General features: G+C 45.1%; 2 protein-coding genes across 2 annotated transcripts in view; both read right to left on the bottom strand.

Annotated features, from left to right (window-relative positions):
- LOC115117585 (myosin-10-like) overlaps positions 1-2,298 on the bottom strand; it is an 88,985-nt gene extending 86,687 nt beyond the window's left edge. Inside the window, exon 1 of the mRNA XM_065015974.1 lies at positions 2,138-2,298. The gene's annotated coding sequence lies outside the window, so the exon portion shown is untranslated. The remainder of the gene's footprint in view (positions 1-2,137) is intronic.
- A 1,038-nt stretch (positions 2,299-3,336) lies between these two features.
- LOC115125592 (inward rectifier potassium channel 2-like) lies at positions 3,337-14,259 on the bottom strand. Its single transcript, XM_029655110.2, has 3 exons — positions 10,175-14,259; positions 8,241-8,558; positions 3,337-8,040 (listed from the first exon to the last, which is right to left on the bottom strand). The coding sequence occupies exons 1-3, from the start codon at positions 11,210-11,212 to the stop codon at positions 7,807-7,809; spliced, it is 1,590 nt and encodes a 529-aa protein (XP_029510970.1). The 5' UTR covers positions 11,213-14,259; the 3' UTR covers positions 3,337-7,806.
- Positions 14,260-14,874: the final 615 nt, after the last annotated feature.

Genomic DNA, 14,874 nt, shown 5'->3' with positions numbered 1-14,874 from the left:
CCTGTCTGTCTGTCATACTGTCTCTGGCCTGAGTAGGTCTACACCTGCACTGACACCTACTCCTGTCTGTCTGTCTGTCATACTGTCTCTGGCCTGAGTAGGTCTACACCTGCAGTGACACCTACTCCTGTCTGTCTGTCAGACTGTCTCTGGCCTGAGTAGGTCTACACCTGCAGTGACACCTACTCCTGTCTGTCTGTCATACTGTCTCTGGCCTGAGTAGGTCTACACCTGCAGTGACACCTACTCCTGTCTGTCTGTCATACTGTCTCTGGCCTGAGTAGGTCTACACCTGCAGTGACACCTACTCCTGTCTGTCTGTCATACTGTCTCTGGCCTGAGTAGGTCTACACCTGCAGTGACACCTACTCCTGTCTGTCTGTCATACTGTCTCTGGCCTGAGTAGGTCTACACCTGCACTGACACCTACTCCTGTCTGTCTGTCATACTGTCTCTGGCCTGAGTAGGTCTACACCTGCACTGACACCTACTCCTGTCTGTCTGTCATACTGTCTCTGGCCTGAGTAGGTCTACACCTGCAGTGACACCTACTCCTGTCTGTCTGTCTGTCATACTGTCTCTGGCCTGAGTAGGTCTACACCTGCACTGACACCTACTCCTGTCTGTCTGTCATACTGTCTCTGGCCTGAGTAGGTCTACACCTGCACTGACACCTACTCCTGTCTGTCTGTCATACTGTCTCTGGCCTGAGTAGGTCTACACCTGCACTGACACCTACTCCTGTCTGTCTGTCATACTGTCTCTGGCCTGAGTAGGTCTACACCTGCACTGACACCTACTCCTGTCTGTCTGTCATACTGTCTCTGGCCTGAGTAGGTCTACACCTGCACTGACACCTACTCCTGTCTGTCTGTCATACTGTCTCTGGCCTGAGTAGGTCTACACCTGCAGTGACACCTACTCCTGTCTGTCTGTCATACTGTCTCTGGCCTGAGTAGGTCTACACCTGCACTGACACCTACTCCTGTCTGTCTGTCATACTGTGTACACACAGCAGATTAGTGTTGATGAGTCACTCCAAACAGAGAGACAGAGTGCAGCTTCATTACTGATGAGAGAGGGAAGATGAAGGATGGCCAGAAATAGTCATCAGATATCCTGAGGCATTCCTTATCATCTGTTTATACACGTCTGTCTGTATTTATCTTATAACAAAAGCTTATAGCACATCTGAACAAGGCTGTCTTTGGGCGTCCATCACTGACTGACCAAGCACACTCCCCAATACACCACCACAGTGCAGTATTAAATACAATACTTGCGGGGTTTGTGTGGAGGTCAATGCGGGGGTGCGGGAGGTGTGTGTGTGTGTGTGTGTGTGTGTGTGTGTGTGTGAGTGGTGGGGGGGCATGGTAACGCCTTTTCTTTACGCCTAAATTTGAGGGAAAAAGCCGAGTGTTGTGGCAGCGGTGACATTGTGACTCAACCACCGCCTGAAACTGTCGCTGGCAGACAGACACACTAGCAAGCTCCCCCGTCCAAAATATTAGTGCGTCCGCTAACGGGAGCCATACGAAAGATTCCCATTCTACTACCTGCAACACCATACCACCCGACAAAAGCCATGAAGCCAAACGCCAACCACACCTCGAGCATGAGGTATGAATAATGATTAGAGGATTCGTTATAGCATATAGCCTAATGATAGACTCAATGGACCACATTAAAGAGAGCGCATGGAATTTAGCCTTACACTTACAGGTTAAATAATAACCTAATAATAATATTAATAATAACAGGTTAATAATAGGAATATCTTACGGATAAGAAGACATACTAGCGTTATAATAATATACTTATAATAAACCCTTCATTAATAAAGCAACATAATTACAACTGCTTGCATTCTCTTGTCTAACAGCTTACAATATTTTCGGTTTGCTATGTGATCGTTTTGTACCATTCGTGGGCCTGCATGCTAACCGGAGGGCCAGGCAGCACGTCGCTGGAAGGTCCCCTATTGGGTGTAATTTTCGGCGTTATTCCACCCGCATTTAGACTAACCTAGCTAGGTTAGCAAGTAGCCAACACCAATGAAATATGATGCGTCGCCGTGCAGGATATTAGACTAACTACGACTGAATTAGAGTTGGCTATTGGTAACTAAATATCTCACCTTCACAATGTTCTCCGAGACGTGGATAAGTCTAGGGCCCGAGGAGGAATGAAATAAGGCGGTTTCTCCGTTTTTTCCGGACTTAAATGAGGTGAGAGGAGCGTACCGCAAATGCGGCTTTTATCATTACACCGCTCTCTCAGTCGAAGCCGCACACACACATTCTACTGATCATAAAACAGACAGACAGAAGGGTGAGGGCGAAGCGCCGGCTTCAGGGCAGCACAGTCACTTCCTGTCTATACACCAATAAAAAAAATTACTTAAATGTAAGTCCCGCTTTATAAATATAGTCTTCGAATGAAAATCTACAACTGCTGTGAATCCCCGCCCACTGAATGAGACGATCCCGTCCAGCCCCTTCACTGGCACAGATACAAGCGACAACAAATGGGATCTTGAGAGATCCCAATTGCCACAAATCCTAACCAATCAGACAAAATATTGGGCAGTCCCATCAGTCTGACGGACGTGTGGAATGCACAATTGGAGTAAAGTAGCAGGTGCCCATGCAGTTTTCTCGCGGTGGGGTAGGGAGATTTGCACGCTCTTTGTTGATGACAGCATCCCTTGTCTGTCACTCGGAGTGGGACGGAATAGTCCCTAGACATTGATCTAAGGTCGGTTTTGGGTTTAATTAAATGGTTAATGCTAGGTTTGGAGAAAGTACTAAGCTGATCTTAGACCTGTGCCCAAGGACTGTCTATTGGAAAAGCCGGGCTACTAAAAGAGGTGACCGCCCCAGATTCCTACGAACAGTTACCGTCTCCGAGTCTTAAGAATCCTGTGTTGATGTCTGTCTGGCGACCGCAGCTACAGGATGCTATAGTACTGCTCAAAGTGTTTTGCCATTTAAAGACAAAACCGGTGCACCAGTCATTGCTCATCAATTATTGTGATTATATGGGACTAGGTATTCTTCTAAAAATAGATCATTTCTGTTGCATCATGAATTTTTAAAAATGTGTTTTTAGGTAATAAACATGTGATAACATATTCTATGTAGTTTACAAGCCTGCACACCGTGCACAGTAAAGACACAGTAATTAACTGTATTGTAATGGAGGCAGTCTTTTACAGATATTCAGGCCTACGTTATGACCAACTACACCTTTCCATTCAGCAAAAAATAAATGAGACTTTTATTTGACAATGAGAGAATCTGAGACTCAAGTACAAAATAAACCAAAATAAACATATCAATCAATGTGTTTTATTTGCTCTATAGTGCCATTCTTTTTCACATGGAAGTTCTTTCTGCCACAAACAGTAGTGAAATGATTATTGTTTGTGATACAACAGAGAAGGATGGGAAACATACAGTGGTATCTGTAGAAAATAATAATAGAGCACAGCTAGTAACAACATGATTCCACTAACGTACATCCCAACATAACTTGACCTGCAATATCAGAGTTTTATTCTGGAATCTAATAAAGTAACCAACCAGGAAGTCATCAAGTAATCCATCTGGCTATGTTGTTGTTGTGTGGGATGCGTTAAAAAAAAGACTAACACAGAGTTCAGAGTCCTGGTGGTCAGGGTTCAAGTTACCCCCTACCACAGGATGTGGAACAGACGGGACCGGCCATTCACCTATAAATAGAACTTGGTAGCCATGGAGACATAGAAAAATAAGGAAAGACACGGAAGTTGAATAAATGTCAATAACACCAACTATAACCCATCAATATGGTTGTAAATCATATCATGGAATCTGCTTTGTGTGAAGTTCTTCTTTCTATATACAGTATGCAGTATACAGTATGTGACGTCTTAAAATGCCATTTCAATAGCCGTTTGTGTGCTTTTACTGTGCTTTGTATGTACGTATGTGATTTTTGCCTTTGAGTTAATCCATAGTGTCAATTTACTTCTGTGCAAAGATGCAAGTAAAAGTTTCAGAGTTGTCTGTCCTTGTAGTAGGTAGAACCATACAGCCCTGGTGTATCATCTAGTGGTCAAGACAATTGGTCAACACTTTACATGAAGTTATATCATGTAGATTCATGATATATTGTGCATGGTATCTGCTGGTAAGGTGCATAACCCAATGATTTTGAATTGTAATACTGCAAAAGGAAAGTGAATAGATTCTATTTGAACTAATGACTTAGTTATTATGTAATACCACACATGGCAGTTTAACTTAATGTAAAGTGTGACTAAATATTGTGGTAGTAACGGCATAGAAGTTAGAACTCTTCATCTCTCAATAACATCAGTATCCATATTTCAGAAACCATCCCTTTCAGAAGAGTTACACGATTCAACAAAATAGACAGGCAATAAAAACATCTCATTTGAACATTGCAAATCTTGTGCTAGTTATAGAATAACACCCTAGACTTCTTTTTGAAGGCATCACCCAATGCATTCGTCTCCCACATAGTGTGAGACAAACACCAACCAAAGCAGAATCATAGACTTCTTTTTGAAGGCACCACCCAATGCATTCGTCTCCCACATAGTGTGAGACAGACACCAACCAAAGCAGAATCATAGACTTCTTTTTGAAGGCACCACCCAATGCATTAGTCTCCCACATAGTGTGAGACAGACACCAACCAAAGCAGAATCATAGAATTCAGGATTAGTCATCCATTCTTATGCAGCTTAGGGTACTCTGCCAAGGCCTGGACACTTCCAACAGGTTTACGGTCCATTTCCAGTCCCAGCTTAGGGTGCTCTGCCAAGGCCTGGACACTTCCAACAGGTTTACGGTCCATTTCCAGTCCCAGCTTAGGGTGCTCTGCCAAGGCCTGGACACTTCCAACAGGTTTACGGTCCATTTCCAGTCCCAGCTTAGGGTGCTCTGCCAAGGCCTGGACACTTCCAACAGGTTTACGGTCCATTTCCAGTCCCAGCTTAGGGTGCTCTGCCAAGGCCTGGACACTTCCAACAATGTCACCTTAAAGGTAAACTCAGCTAAATGACGTTGCCAGGAGCAGCACTGCAGTTATTGAGATGAGTGAGATACAGGACTTCACTCTCACAGTCACACACACGGGTGAAAGTAGATGTCATTTCTTCCCAGTATGGGACCTCCTATGTTCACATGATCACACAATTCCATATAGAATCTCTATTCATTCATTACATATAGAATCTATTCATTCATTACATATAGAATCTCTATTCATTCATTACATATAGAATCCCTATTCATTCATTACATATAGAATCTATTCATTCATTACATATAGAATCTCTATTCATTCATTCCATATGGAATCTATTCATTTATTACATATAGAATCCCTATTCATTCATTACATATAGAATCCCTATTCATTCATTACATATAGAATCCCTATTCATTCATTACATATAGAATTCCTATTCATTCATTACACATAGAATCTCTATTCATTCATTACATATAGAATCCCTATTCATTAATTACATATAGAATCTCTATTCATTCATTCCATATAGAATCTCTATTCATTCATTCCATATGGAATCTCTATTCATTCATTAGGATCTCTGTGGGCCTCGTACTAAAGATTTGTTATTTAACTTTTAAAATGTATTACATTCTACTGTGGCACAAACCACCAGTCATGATGTTTTCATCTGATTGTCAAACAATCACTTCAAAGGGCTCCTTTACATGTTCATCCAGTCTCAACATGTCTCCCGCCTCCAAACAGTGGTGGATGGAAAGAGACCTCTGTTACACAAAACACCAACAAGTGTAATGACATTTTGGTGATTGTCATTAGGCCAGAATGTATGCGTCCACTGCTGTCCGCACGCGTCTCAGTGTCAGCCATCCATCTCAGCCTCGGCAACATTTTGTTTTCATTATTGTGATAGGCTCATGTTTTAGCGGTTTGGAATACCCTCTCTATTTATTTAAACAGCGGAGAAGTTGAGCCTCACACCTCACACTCTTAGTTGTTGTGGATATTGACCCACTATGCTGTTTACTTTCTGCATCTACGTCATATCGCTGAGTCTACCTTTAACATCCCTCCATTTCCCCCTTCAAATTCTACCAAATATACAGTATTCAGCAAATGAACTAAATAAAGAAAATACTGAGGAAAATCATACAAAGTTAAATGTTTGAGGAACACAGAATCTCAGGTGACAGAATCTCATATTCAAGACAGAGGTAAACATTAACATAAGATTGTCCCTTCAGCTGGGTACTGTAGAATTTAAAAAATAACATAAGGTAACATTTTAATCAAAGTTCTGCTTACAAAGTACTTATACACCTTTGTTTGTTAACCATAGTTAACCATATTAAACAATCAATCATAAGTTTAGAAGTAGACCTTCAAGCAACATGTTACCAGACTATGCACTCATATGGTTTTGTGCTGACACTGCACCCAGTTGAACAAGCAACATGTTACCAGACTATGCAGTCATATGGTTTTGTGCTGACACTGCACCCAGTTGAACAAGCAACATGTTACCAGACTATGCAGTCATATGGTTTTGTGCTGACACTGCACCCAGTTGAACAAGCAACATGTTACCAGACTATGCAGTCATATGGTTTTGTGCTGACACTGCACCCAGTTGAACAAGCAACATGTTACCAGACTATGCAGTCATATGGTTTTGTGCTGACACTGCACCCAGTTGAACAAGCAACATGTTACCAGACTATGCACTCATATGGTTTTGTGCTGACACTGCACCCAGTTGAACAAGCAACATGTTTGATTAAATAAAGCAAATATATAATAGTCTTGCATTATAAATACAGAATAACAACATACAGTACAAGTCAAAGAAACAGCTTAAAACCGCTGCTTATTTTCAGCTGTTTCTCTGTATCCATTTTGCTACATATCAGTCTAACACAACAGACCTGCTCAAACCTTGACAGAACACAAATCACCAGAATCAAAAACATAACAATAATGCCTTCTCATTCAGTTCATAACAAACATCCCTCAATGTGTAGATATACACCGTTTTACCTCATTCTCTCACACAGTATTCAACATCCACAGGTTTGGGGTAGAAGTTAGCCGTAGGCACAGATCTAGGATCAGCTTAGCCTCTCCAAAACCTAACCTTCACCATTAGGGGGCAGAACACTAAACTGGTCATAGCTCAGTGTCTAGGGGGCAGCTTCACCTTACTCCCATGTGTCCAGTGTGAGTTGTAACTGAACAGGAGCTGCAGGTACAGACTGAAGCCAATAGGGGTCAGTGTTGTATGTGTGGTCAGCTAGGTGCTGGAGCCAGTGGTGAATGTAGCGGTTGGTTGACGGGACGGGTCTGAGACAGACAGGTTCATAATGATTCTGAAAGATCGCTATGTCCAAATCAGCTAACACAGTCAGAGTAGCAGCAGCCCATCTACCCCTTTCAATGACACTTCTCTCTCTCTTTCTATCCCTCTCTCTCCTTTTCTGTCCTATCTGTCTGTCCTTTTCTCTCTGTTTGACAGTATACAGCATCTCTCTCTCTCCGTTTGTCTCTCGGCGTCTTTGTCGTGTCTTCTGTTTCTCTTTCTACACCTCTCTCAACCCCAGTCTCTCAATGTTGTCCTTTTCCCTAAACCATGTACTTACCTTTCTCTACGTTGGTCTCTTTTCCTATGAGGCCTGTCTCTCTTTCTGCCTCTCTCTCCCTCTGTCTGTCCCTGACTTCCTGTGGATCCCAGGTCACTTCCTGTCCCCTCTGCCTGTCGCCTCCCTAGTTAGTGTGGGTGGGTTGTGAGAGGGAGGATCGGTGCGTCAGGGGGGAGGGGCAGCCGCCAGGGTTGCCCTCAGGGTCATTGTCAGGGGAGACGAGCTGCAGGGCTACTTCGTTCTCGTAGCAGAAGGAGGAGCGTGAGCCCTGGATGTACTTCTGCTCGGCCAACTCTTTAGCGCTGCAAGAGGGTGTGCTGGGAATCTCATAGGTCCGGTGGAAGAACGAGTAGTCCACCTGGATAAGAAAAAGAGAGGGGTCACTCTGGATAAGAAAAAGAGAGGGGTCACTCTGGATAAGAAAAAGAGAGGGGTCACTCTGGATAAGAGTGTCTGCTAAATGGCTAAAATGTAGAGAAAAGGGAAAACATAACAACGAAGCCAGCGGAGCATAAACTCTTTCCTCTTCTGTTTCTATAGGACCTCTCCCCCTCTTACCTGGTAACAGTTCTTCCTCTCGAAGAGCACAGGTTCGAAGCGGTGACCCCAGAGGATCTCGGAGGCGAGGTAGGAGCTGCGACACTGTGTGGTCATGGCTGTGGCCTCCACCATACCCTCCAGAATGACCACCACCTCCAGCTCCGTGTCGCCCTCCAGAGTCCGACGGTCCATCTCGAAAAACGGTGACTCATCGTTGATCTCGTGGACGATGGTTACCGGGGAAACCAGGAAGATGCGGTCGGTTCCCGTGTCAAATCCCACGTTGACGTCCTCGTTGTCCAGCGGGAGGAACTCTCCCTCTGGGGTCACCCTCGGCTGGGGGAGGGGGAAAGAACAGGGGTAGAGAAAGGGAAGGAAAGAGGGTATGAGGTTAGTGATTAAGTGTTTCGTTTTTACATTGTTTACAGGAACATATTGTATTGTTCAGTCCAAAGTCTTAAGTGTTATGTTCCACAGAAAGCTCTCGCCTGCCTATATTTCTTGGCTGCACCAGTCTGCAGCCAAACTCCACAGGCCTAGGCTTACTACACAACCTTTTTCAGGAGCCAATCCCCAGCCTCAGCACTGAGAAACACAATTCTGCCATGATCCCCCAAAACTTATCAAAGCTGCCCCGTCTGAACTTTGACATGATCAAGGTTTTAAGAAGATCTAAATGTCCCTCTCTTCACCTCCCTGCTCTAGAGCTTTACAACCCACAGGACAATGAAAGCAGTGGTAGGTAAGGGCCACATGAAACACAATAGATACAGACCGGCAGACAATATGTCAGAACACACACCACCTCGCAAACTTTCACCAAAATTGCTAACAGATGGCCAGAAAAGAGTATTATCTATATACAGTACACACACACACCACCACCACACACACACACACACACACACACACACACACACACATTGGTTTTCAGTTAAAGAATCCTGGGGAAATTAATCCCTTGGTAAATCTTCTAAACCCCTGAGGGAGAATAAAACAAGCTCTCATTAAACACAGACATCAGAGTACAGTCCAGATGGGCTCACTGATATCACTCTCTCCCTCTCTACTTCTCCCCATCACTTTCCATCTCTCCCTCTCTACTTCTCCCCATCTCTCTCTCTCTCTCTCTCTAGTTACTGATGTGTCCTGCCTCTTCTACTGTTTACAGCCCCTTAAGTCTCTTTACAGTTACTGATGTGTCCCTCCTCTTCTACTGTTTACAGCCCCTTCAGTCTCTTTACAGTTACTGATGTGTCCTGCCTCTTCTACTGTTTACAGCCCCTTCAGTCTCTTTACAGTTACTGATGTGTCCTGCCTCTTCTACTGTTTACAGCCCATTCAGTATCTTTACAGTTACTGATGTGTCCTGCCTCTTCTACTGTTTACAGCCCCTTCAGTATCTTTACAGTTACTGATGTGTCCTGCCTCTTCTACTGTTTACAGCCCCTTCAGTCTCTTTACAGTTACTGATGTGTCCTTCCTCTTCTACTGTTTACAGCCCATTCAGTATCTTTACAGTTACTGATGTGTCCTGCCTCTTCTACTGTTTACAGCCCCTTCAGTCTCTTTACAGTTACTGATGTGTCCTGCCTCTTCTACTGTTTACAGCCCCTTCAGTATCTTTACAGTTACTGATGTGTCCTGCCTCTTCTACTGTTTACAGCCCCTTCAGTCTCTTTACAGTTACTGATGTGTCCTGCCTCTTCTACTGTTTACAGACCCTTCAGTATCTTTACAGTTACTGGTGTGTCCCTCCTCTTCTACTGTTTACAGCCCCTTCAGTATCTTTACAGTTACTGATGTGTCCCTCCTCTTCTACTGTTTACAGACCCTTCAGTATCTTTACAGTTACTGATGTGTCCTGCCTCTTCTACTGTTTACAGCCCCTTCAGTCTCTTTGCTCCCTTCTTTCATCCCTCAACCAATCTTCTTCTTCTCTCGTTTCTTACCTTCATTAGCTGTGCACGTACGTGTGCCTCTACCAGGTGGCTCTTGCGTAGGTTCCCCACCCTCCACATCATGCAGAGTTTCCCGTCTCTCAGCGCCACCACTGCCGTGTCAGAGAACAACAGCGTCTCGTTACGCTTCTTGGGCTTAGCGATCTTCGCCATGACCGCTCCGATGATGAAGGCGTCAATGATGCAGCCCACAATGCACTGCAAGACGACCGCCATCACCGCCAGGGGGCAGGCTTCGGTCACGCTGCGGAAGCCGTAACCAATGGATGTCTGCGTCTCCAGGGAGAACAGGAAGGCCGCCATAAAGCTGTTCACCTGAACGAAACACGTTTCCTCCACTTCCACCACCGCCCCTGCTCCGGACTCATCTCCTCCCCCGGAAGAGGCACCCGAGCTGGGGTTGAGGCGGATGGCGAAGTCCCCGTGCGCGGCGGCAATGAGCCAGAAGGCAAAGCCAAAGAGCAGCCAGGAGAGGAGGAAGGAGAGGCAGAAGATGACTAGCATCCAACGCCAGCGGATGTCTACGCAGGTGGTGAAGAGGTCGCTGAGGTAACGCTGGCCTCTCTCGCTCATGTTGACGAAGGTGACGTTGCAGCGCCCGTCCTTGCCCACAAAGCGGTGGCGGGGCCGGCGTCTAGAGCGCCGGGGGGGCCGGCGGCTTGAGGAGGAAGGGGACGACAGTGTTGAATCTCGGTCTGAGGACGAACAGCCTTCTCCCCTTCTCCCCAGACTTCCACCCCTCCCGCCCCTCAGTCCTGAGCGCCCTCCTCCTTTCATCGATCCTTCCCCTCCTCCTGCCTCCAGGGCTCCACTGGGCCTCCGTGCATTGCTGCCGTTGCCCTGCAGGGGGAGTGCTTTGCCATTTCGGTTGTGTGTGGGAGAGAGACTGGTGGGGCTCCCTGAGCCTCCTGTGCTCCCCCCCACCCTGGCCGTGTCAGCAACACTCAGAGCCAGCTTAATGACTTCCTCCTCGTCTACCAGCCCGTCAACCACCGCACTGAAACGTCGCTTAACACGCGCCGCTCCCATGGTGCTAAATACAATGTCTTACGCTGATGAAGCTGTAGTCTCAACTCCTATGTGCTTTGTGAGTTTATGACCACCTAGGTATTGATAAGAACCTGGTGTTCTGTACTTCTTTCCAGTTCCACTGTTTCTATGGTGAAAAGTAATCCATCTGATGTGGTAAAGGTAAATCCACGAGGAAAAACTGTATCCAGCAGTAGATGACTTCCCTCACTTCCCAGATCATTGTTCCACTAACTCTTTATTAACAGTCAGGGTTACTCACAGCTCTACAGTGTCCTGATTCACAGTCTTCCTTCCATTCTCTTGAAGGAAACTCAGTGGTCAAGTTGTTGCTGTATATACTCCTCTGGTCAGAAACATATTCCACAGCAGCAGATAGACAGTCTCGCAGTAATACTGTATAGTCCCTGTAGTACTTACACTCCTTTGTGCTGAAGAGGGAGGTTACACACGTGTCCAGGGTATCAACAGGAGGGACCCATAGTCTGTGGCCATCTTACGAGGAAGCAAGAGTTTTGCTGACAGTTTGAAGCAGCACGAGGGAAACACATTGATCAGGCTACAGGAACTGAGAAGCTTGAAAGGATGAGAGCTGGGGATACAATGGGGTAGTAGTAGTAGTGACAATACAGAGTCCAGGGGTAGATCCACAGTACAGTACAGTCAAACAGGGTCTACGTTTCTAACACGTATCTAACATGCAACCAGCAGAGAAAAGAATAGCATGCTGTTTCTTACGTTCCATGATCTTCACTTCCCAGTGGTTTGGTCATGGAAAATACACAAGGCAGATTGAAACAGAGGAGGAACTCCTTAGACTATTGATTCAGATAATGGTACACAATTCCAATCCATTCACTTCCTATCAGTCAGAATATGTTCCTCCACCCTTTTATATGTATTTTTCCTTTGCTACAGGGCCTTGGAACACATTTATGAGCTACAGTAGCCATGCACTGTGTAAATAATACTCACTCAGTGTCTCTCACAAGTGGGAGACTGTGACCAGCAGTTTCCCCTCAAATCCAGGTATCTTTTCCAAGCCACAAAAGTCCTCAAATGTCAGTGGTGAGTTCTTGGCACAACAAAAGCAGACTTTTAGAGACATTTGAAATATGTTTGTGGCTCTCTCAGGTGACTGCTGGATATCCTAGTCTCTGTGTTTCTCCTAAAGGCATTGTCAATTCAGTACAGAACACACTGCACAGACTGACTACTGACCAGATCAGCTACATCGTATTAACTCAGTGTTGTAAAAATGTATACAACAATAAGGAGACTTACTCTCCACTACAACTGCATGGGAGAATTCTCTATAACAGAGGGAGTGAGGGAAAGAGAGGGAGAAAGACAATAAATAAAAGGAGAGAGAATGAAATTACTTGACTAGATCGCCAAGGCATGTACAATTGTGTGTACTTTCTGTGTACCTATTGTTGTGTACCATCCTATACATATGACACCAGGATTAATTCTATACAACACCTATTATAGAGTCAAAGTGAATGTGTAGGAGGAGCAGAATCCTATTGGCCGGTTGTGGGGAAAGAGGGGAGGGGTAACAGGCACACAGGGCATACACCCGTGGATGACCTCTACAAAAACCCAGAGCTCAAAGGTTATTTCAGAGGTCAAATCCTGTCCAATCCTGGGACGGGAGGTGCCGTGTCCTTGTTTTTTCCAAACGGGTTGGTTTTAGTTCTCTCCTCTTGGTTCAAGTGTCACACTCAACACCCCTGCTTGACAGAGAACACACATGTTTATCCATTTCAGAAAAGCTTCCAGTCTAATTCCTTTGGAAAAATGTGGCAATAATGTGCAGAGGACGTGCAAGGAATACTGGGTAAAAATAACAACCCACTGAGGCAAACAAAGGTAATATTTTGGGAAGGGAGATTGTTTTAGTTTTTTGCATGCCAAATCCCTTAGGGATAAAAAACAAAGAAAACTCAAAAGGTTTGAATCAGGGCAAATCCAAATGACATAAAAAAGGTTTGGTTGCGATATTAGACTTTACCTTCCGTACACATTTCCAGTGGACTGTGGTTTTCGAACGCTGGCAAGTCTTTGACACCCAGTGAACAAGCTAAACATGTTACTAGGTTCCTGAGGAACAGTTCAACCCTTCACCAGCTCCCTGAGGACAGTTTACAGTGTAACACCTTGACCAACTCCCTGAGGACAGTTTACAGTGTAACACCTTGACCAGATCACCTAGGACAGTTTACAGTGTAACACCCTGACTAGGAGCAACAAAGGCACAACACAGGAGAATACCAAGGCAACAGTCGTTACCTGCTGTCCAAGGTTTACACAGAGACAGATGTTACCTGGTGTCCAAGGTTTACACAGAGACAGATGTTACCTGGTGTCCAAGGTTTACACAGAGACAGATGTCACCTGCTGTCCTAGGTTTACACAGAGACAGGTGTTACCTACTGTCCTAGGTTTACACAGAGACAGATGTTACCTACTGTCCTAGGTTTACACAGAGACAGGTGTTACCTACTGTCCTAGGTTTACACAGAGACAGGTGTTACCTACTGTCCTAGGTTTACACAGAGACAGGTGTTACCTACTGTCCTAGGTTTACACAGAGACAGGTGTTACCTACACAGAGACAGGTGTTACCTGTTGTCCTAGGTTTACACAGAGACAGGTGTTACCTACTGTCCTAGGTTTACACAGAGACAGGTGTTACCTACTGTCCTAGGTTTACACAGAGACAGGTGTTACCTACTGTCCTAGGTTTACACAGAGACAGGTGTTACCTACTGTCCTAGGTTTACACAGAGACAGGTGTTACCTACTGTCCAAGGTTTACACAGAGACAGATGTCACCTGCTGTCCTAGGTTTACACAGAGACAGATGTTACCTACTGTCCTATGTTTACACAGAGACAGATGTCACCTGCTGTCCTAGGTTTACAGAGACAGATGTCACCTGCTGTCCTAGGTTTACACAGAGACAGGTGTTACCTACTGTCCTAGGTTTACACAGAGACAGGTGTTACCTACTGTCCTAGGTTTACACAGAGACAGATGTTACCTACTGTCCTAGGTTTACAGAGACAGATGTCACCTGCTGTCCTAGGTTTACACAGAGACAGGTGTTACCTACTGTCCTAGGTTTACACAGAGACAGATGTCACCTGCTGTCCTAGGTTTACACAGAGACAGATGTTACCTACTGTCCTAGGTTTACACAGAGACAGATGTCACCTGCTGTCCTAGGTTTACACAGAGACAGATGTTACCTGCTGTCCTAGGTTTACACAGAGACAGTTGTTACCTACTGTCCTAGGTTTACACAGAGACAGGTGTTACCTACTGTCCTAGGTTTACACAGAGACAGATGTCACCTGCTGTCCTAGGTTTACAGAGACAGATGTCACCTGCTGTCCTAGGTTTACACAGAGACAGGTGTTACCTACTGTCCTAGGTTTACACAGAGACAGGTGTTACCTACTGTCCTAGGTTTACACAGAGACAGGTGTTACCTACTGTCCTAGGTTTACACAGAGACAGGTGTTACCTTCTGTCCTAGGTTTACACAGAGACAGGTGTTACCTACTGTCCTAGGTTTACACAGAGACAGGTGTTACCTACTGTCCTAGGTTTACACAGAGACAGGTGTTACCTTCTGTCCTAGGTTTACACAG

Source organism: Oncorhynchus nerka, unplaced genomic scaffold (assembly GCF_034236695.1).
Source record: "Oncorhynchus nerka isolate Pitt River unplaced genomic scaffold, Oner_Uvic_2.0 unplaced_scaffold_1187, whole genome shotgun sequence".
Classification (NCBI taxonomy): Eukaryota; Metazoa; Chordata; class Actinopteri; order Salmoniformes; family Salmonidae; genus Oncorhynchus; species Oncorhynchus nerka.
Note: the sequence above shows the minus strand (reverse complement) of the source record. Positions and strands in the feature narration are given on the sequence as shown.